This window comes from Primulina huaijiensis, chromosome 6 (assembly GCF_012295235.1).
Source record: "Primulina huaijiensis isolate GDHJ02 chromosome 6, ASM1229523v2, whole genome shotgun sequence".
Taxonomy (NCBI): domain Eukaryota; kingdom Viridiplantae; phylum Streptophyta; class Magnoliopsida; order Lamiales; family Gesneriaceae; genus Primulina; species Primulina huaijiensis.
The window spans coordinates 13,566,971-13,571,125 of NC_133311.1; the positions used below are offsets into that span (position 1 = coordinate 13,566,971).

At 33.7% G+C, this 4,155-nt stretch overlaps 1 protein-coding gene across 2 annotated transcripts; it reads right to left on the reverse strand.

Moving 5' to 3' along the window:
* Positions 1 to 1,830, reverse strand: LOC140979571 (transcription factor MYB59-like). Of its 2 annotated transcripts, none has more exons than XM_073445026.1 (3): positions 1,651 to 1,830; positions 1,385 to 1,514; positions 1 to 672 (listed from the first exon to the last, which is right to left on the reverse strand). In XM_073445026.1, the coding sequence occupies exons 1-3, from the start codon at positions 1,763 to 1,765 to the stop codon at positions 183 to 185; spliced, it is 735 nt and encodes a 244-aa protein (XP_073301127.1). In that variant the 5' UTR covers positions 1,766 to 1,830; the 3' UTR covers positions 1 to 182. The 2 variants fall into 2 exon arrangements, with proteins under 2 accessions (XP_073301127.1, XP_073301126.1); XM_073445025.1 differs by having other exon boundaries at positions 1,385 to 1,486; positions 1,617 to 1,827.
* Between the last annotated feature and the right edge of the window lie 2,325 nt (positions 1,831 to 4,155).

The following is a 4,155-nucleotide window of genomic DNA, read 5'->3' on the forward strand; positions in this document are numbered from 1 at the left end:
TTGGACAAAGAAAGCACTCTCCGTGATATTAATACAAAATTACAGTACACGACTGACTGGTTACAGATGATTTGCTGAAATCCTCAAACAAGAAGCTATGCGAGTTCTAGAGCTATACAGAGGCAGAACTCTGTTAAGTTCCTTATTATACCTAATCCCTATAAACAATAAATAAACTCTTGTTAGCCTATCATATTGTGGCAAAAAGGGAAAGAATGAAAGAGATCGCCCATTGGCTGCATAAACATCTTGCTTTCGTCTTCATCCATAGCCCACAAAGTGTCATTTGGGCAATAATCCCATATCGGAGAGGCCACTGTTTGGTATGTAAGATTGCAATTTCCTTCATTAAAATCAAGATAATTGAATATTTCATCCATAGTGTTGGAGCCATCTTCTAACTCTAAGACAGTCTTCTTTTTGCCCATGTCAACAAGAAAATCGAGCCCTCCCATGTCGTAAAAGCTGCATTCCTTAGTCTCAGTACCTGGGTTAGATTCGACGGTGGGGCTCTTGGATCCGGAGGAGGATGAGGAAGAGTTGGAAGATGATGAAGACGAAGATATTCCCTTTTTCCTCTTTTCTTGAGCCTCTTTTCTCATGTGAGTCCTCCAATAGTTCTTAATTTCATTGTCTGTGCGACCGGGCAATTTTCGAGCAATTCTCGACCACCTATAATTATTAGACAGGCATCACATGGAGATGATAGAATGGATAGAAGAATCGAAAATTTGACTCTAAAGTCAGTAATATGACAACTTTTAGAGAACCTTAATACGAAAGGCCTGTAACATGACTATGTTTAGGAAATGTTAGAAACAGAGTTGGACTATACATACACAAGAGATTTCTATCAGTAACAAATAGAACCTTAAACTTAACCCGAAAACAGGTAACATCCAACAAAATAAAAAAAAACATGATAAATAATATTAAACTGGATCTAAGCAAGATTTCCATCAACATCAAGCAGAAGAACCAGAATTACAACCGGAAATATAGTAACATGTTCATAAAATTTAACAATCCATTAAAAAAAAAATAGAAGATGAACCAAAAGCATAACCCGAAAACAGCTAACATGAAGAAATGATAAGAAGACATAACTCATATTTAAACAATAAATTCACAACAGCAGCAAATAAAATATGAACCAAGAACTTAAACTAGAAATGGTACACCATAAAATGTTCAGAAAGTATATCATCAGCCACCAATCTCAGACACACACACACACTGACACAAAAAAGATTATCACAAATTAACAACCCAAAAAAACAAGTAATAAATCAAGAAAAGTATCATACATAAACCAGAAAATCAGGGTCATTAAAATAGCAGAAAGAAACTCTAATCAATTCAAAAACATAAAATCATTAAAAACCTGTTTCCCCATTTCTTATGAAGCTCAACAACGAGTTTCTCTTCATTGGGTGTCATCTTCCCCCTTTTCAGCCCAGGATTCAGATAATTAACCCAACGCAACCTGCAACTTTTCCCAGTTCTTTTCAGACCTGAGAATCAAATGAAATTTTTAGGGTATTTGATCTCTCTACATAATTTTTTTTTTTCATCTGGGCTCCTTGGAATTCGAAATTCCATGCCCAAAAATTTACCTATATATTGATCTGTCTCCCGCCACCTTCAAACCTGAAACATTAGCTATGAAATCCCATCGACGATCCCCAAACAACTTCACGTAAAACACAAGCTGGACATCTTCTTGTTCAGTCCAGGGACCTTTTTTTGCATCTTCTTTCACCATTTTTTCCCAATTCTCGCCACTTTTTTCTCTCCTACTTTTGGATCCTAAGGTGAGTTGTATACTGCACTAGTATTTATATATANTTCAAGGATACATTGTCAAATCAACCGCACCACCTAGATCATATTGTTTTTTTTATAAAATTTTACCTAAAATAATAAATGGTGATTTGAAAGAAAAAAAATTTGACATACAAAAATTCTTATGAGACGGTCTCACAAATCAATTTTATGATATGGATATCCGATCAGACCCTACTCATGAAAATATTAATTTAATGTCAAAATTATTATTATTAATTGCAAATATGAATCAAATCGACTCGTTTTACATATAACTACTCATTTTAAAATAAAATAATATTTTATTGTTCTAGACAGACACCGCATGTGTCCAACAATCAACCACAACCGTTTGAACATTCCTCGACAGTTTTCCCTTATCCAAGTTCAGCCGTTAACATGCAACATAATACAGCACTCGAGTTACATCATGTTGGAGATTTAATAAAAAAAAAATTTATAAATCATGTGATTAAATCCATATATCACAACACGCCAGGAATTCATGTCGAATTATCAGAAAATATGAATAACTATAAACACGTACCAGAATCCATTGATTGATCTAGCGTCAGAGTTATGGATCTTCCAAGACAACAGAGAATCGACCACCTTATTCTTGCTTTTGATGGGAGAAGGAGAGATATCTAAAATACGTGTGCCGTATGTATTCTGTGTTATCTTCTATGTGCCTTAGGGACCATAACTTTATATAACCTTAGCAGTCTTCAACCCATCATAGAAGACCTAATTGGGCTGGGTTTCTATACATAAAGTAGACCATACCAATTTATTTAATAATTTGGAAACCCACTTTATTGGGTTCTTTATTAGATAGCTTGTCCATGTACAATTAATTAAATTATGTGAGCCCACAAAATAATTCCAACAATCTCCCACTTGGGCCACATAAGTTATCCGGATATTGTACATGCAAAAAACTGGATTGAGCTATTGCTATCTAAACCAAAATATTCCTTAACAATCTAGTATATCAATTATACCAATATTGAACCAAAGCAGTCATCACTACATTTAAAATCACTAGACCCATCAATGATCACAATATTAGCATAATCAATAACATAGATCAAGTATGGATGTGTAGCATGAAAATACATAAATGTGATCAAGAATAAAACCTTTGTTTCCAACTGGTCCTCTTAATGACTCAAAGAGTCCAATAACAAACTTTCAACCAAATGCTAAACCGCAATGAAAGTCATCACTTTATTTCAGAGTAATTCAAATAAACCTTAGTCTATACAGAAACTTAAATCATGTCAAATGAGTCAACGCTTAAACCGAATACAAACTCTCACTGTACATGCATATTAACTATATGGACAACACCAATGTGTGTCACATGCCCAAAAATCTTGGGTGGCCAACCCATGACAAACGCATCCGCAATATAGAGTTTGCAATAACATGCTCAATTGACACACAACCACTCTGAATTATTTCCTTCCAATTAGAAACTTCATGTCAATATCTTTTGACTTTGACAAGTTTCAGTTGTTCTTTTAAATATAATATAGCGGCTTTATTATCACAATTGATCCTCAATGGTTTCTTAGACCAATGATCATTATCAGTGCTAAAATTCCGCAACTTTATTCGGAGTCCAAATATACAACTATTTCCAAATGTCAGATTTCCGATGTGTGAGCATAAAATCCTTAGTTCACTTTATGAACCGCATAACCCAATTAATAATCCAGTGTCGGGTTTCTTAAATATCTGCCCAACATTCTAATGATGTTCACAATATCTAAACAATGTTCTCTATAAATCTGAATGAGATTACCACATGATAAAATTTATACCACCACGTATGTGGACATAAACATCAATATATTCTTCTCAATGTTGACTTTCTAATTTACTCACTCCCACTAAAGTCAACAAACGAAATTAATTTGCATTTAATTTCAAATTTTCATGCATGCATAATGTCAATGTCATTTAAAATATTGATGTTCAATTTATCAAGCTCATCAATCAAGGAACTCATACCAAACATATTTGAATTTCGAAAATTAAAAAGTTTCATTACCACATGAATAAAAAAAAAACTTGATGTCCAAACATGAAACTAAAATCAAAATTCATTTTTTCAAATTCAAATAGCAGAAAATGAAAAATCTCAGTTCCTAAATAAAAATTTTAAAACACCAACAACTTTATTGTCATTTTCCATAAGATGTATCTTTCACCATTAGTTGGCAACCGGCTCCTTAGGCAACCCTTTCTTTGCACGCAAATTGGCGTATTTGAGACAATCCTTCTTCACATGCCCATCAGTCCTTTTGCAAAAGAAACAAG

What these genes read in the sequence shown, in the direction of transcription:
- LOC140979571 (XM_073445025.1), bottom strand. Translation starts at nt 1,765, where the DNA reads ATGGTGAAAGAAGATGCAAAAAAAGGTCCCTGGACTGAACAAGAAGAT. An exon ending in GGAGACAGATCAATATATAG is followed by an intron (nt 1,487 to 1,616) that starts GTAAATTTTTGG and finishes GAAAAGTTGCAG; the next exon opens with GTTGCGTTGGGTTAATTATC. An exon ending in CATAAGAAATGGGGAAACAG is followed by an intron (nt 673 to 1,384) that starts GTTTTTAATGAT and finishes TAATAATTATAG; the next exon opens with GTGGTCGAGAATTGCTCGAA.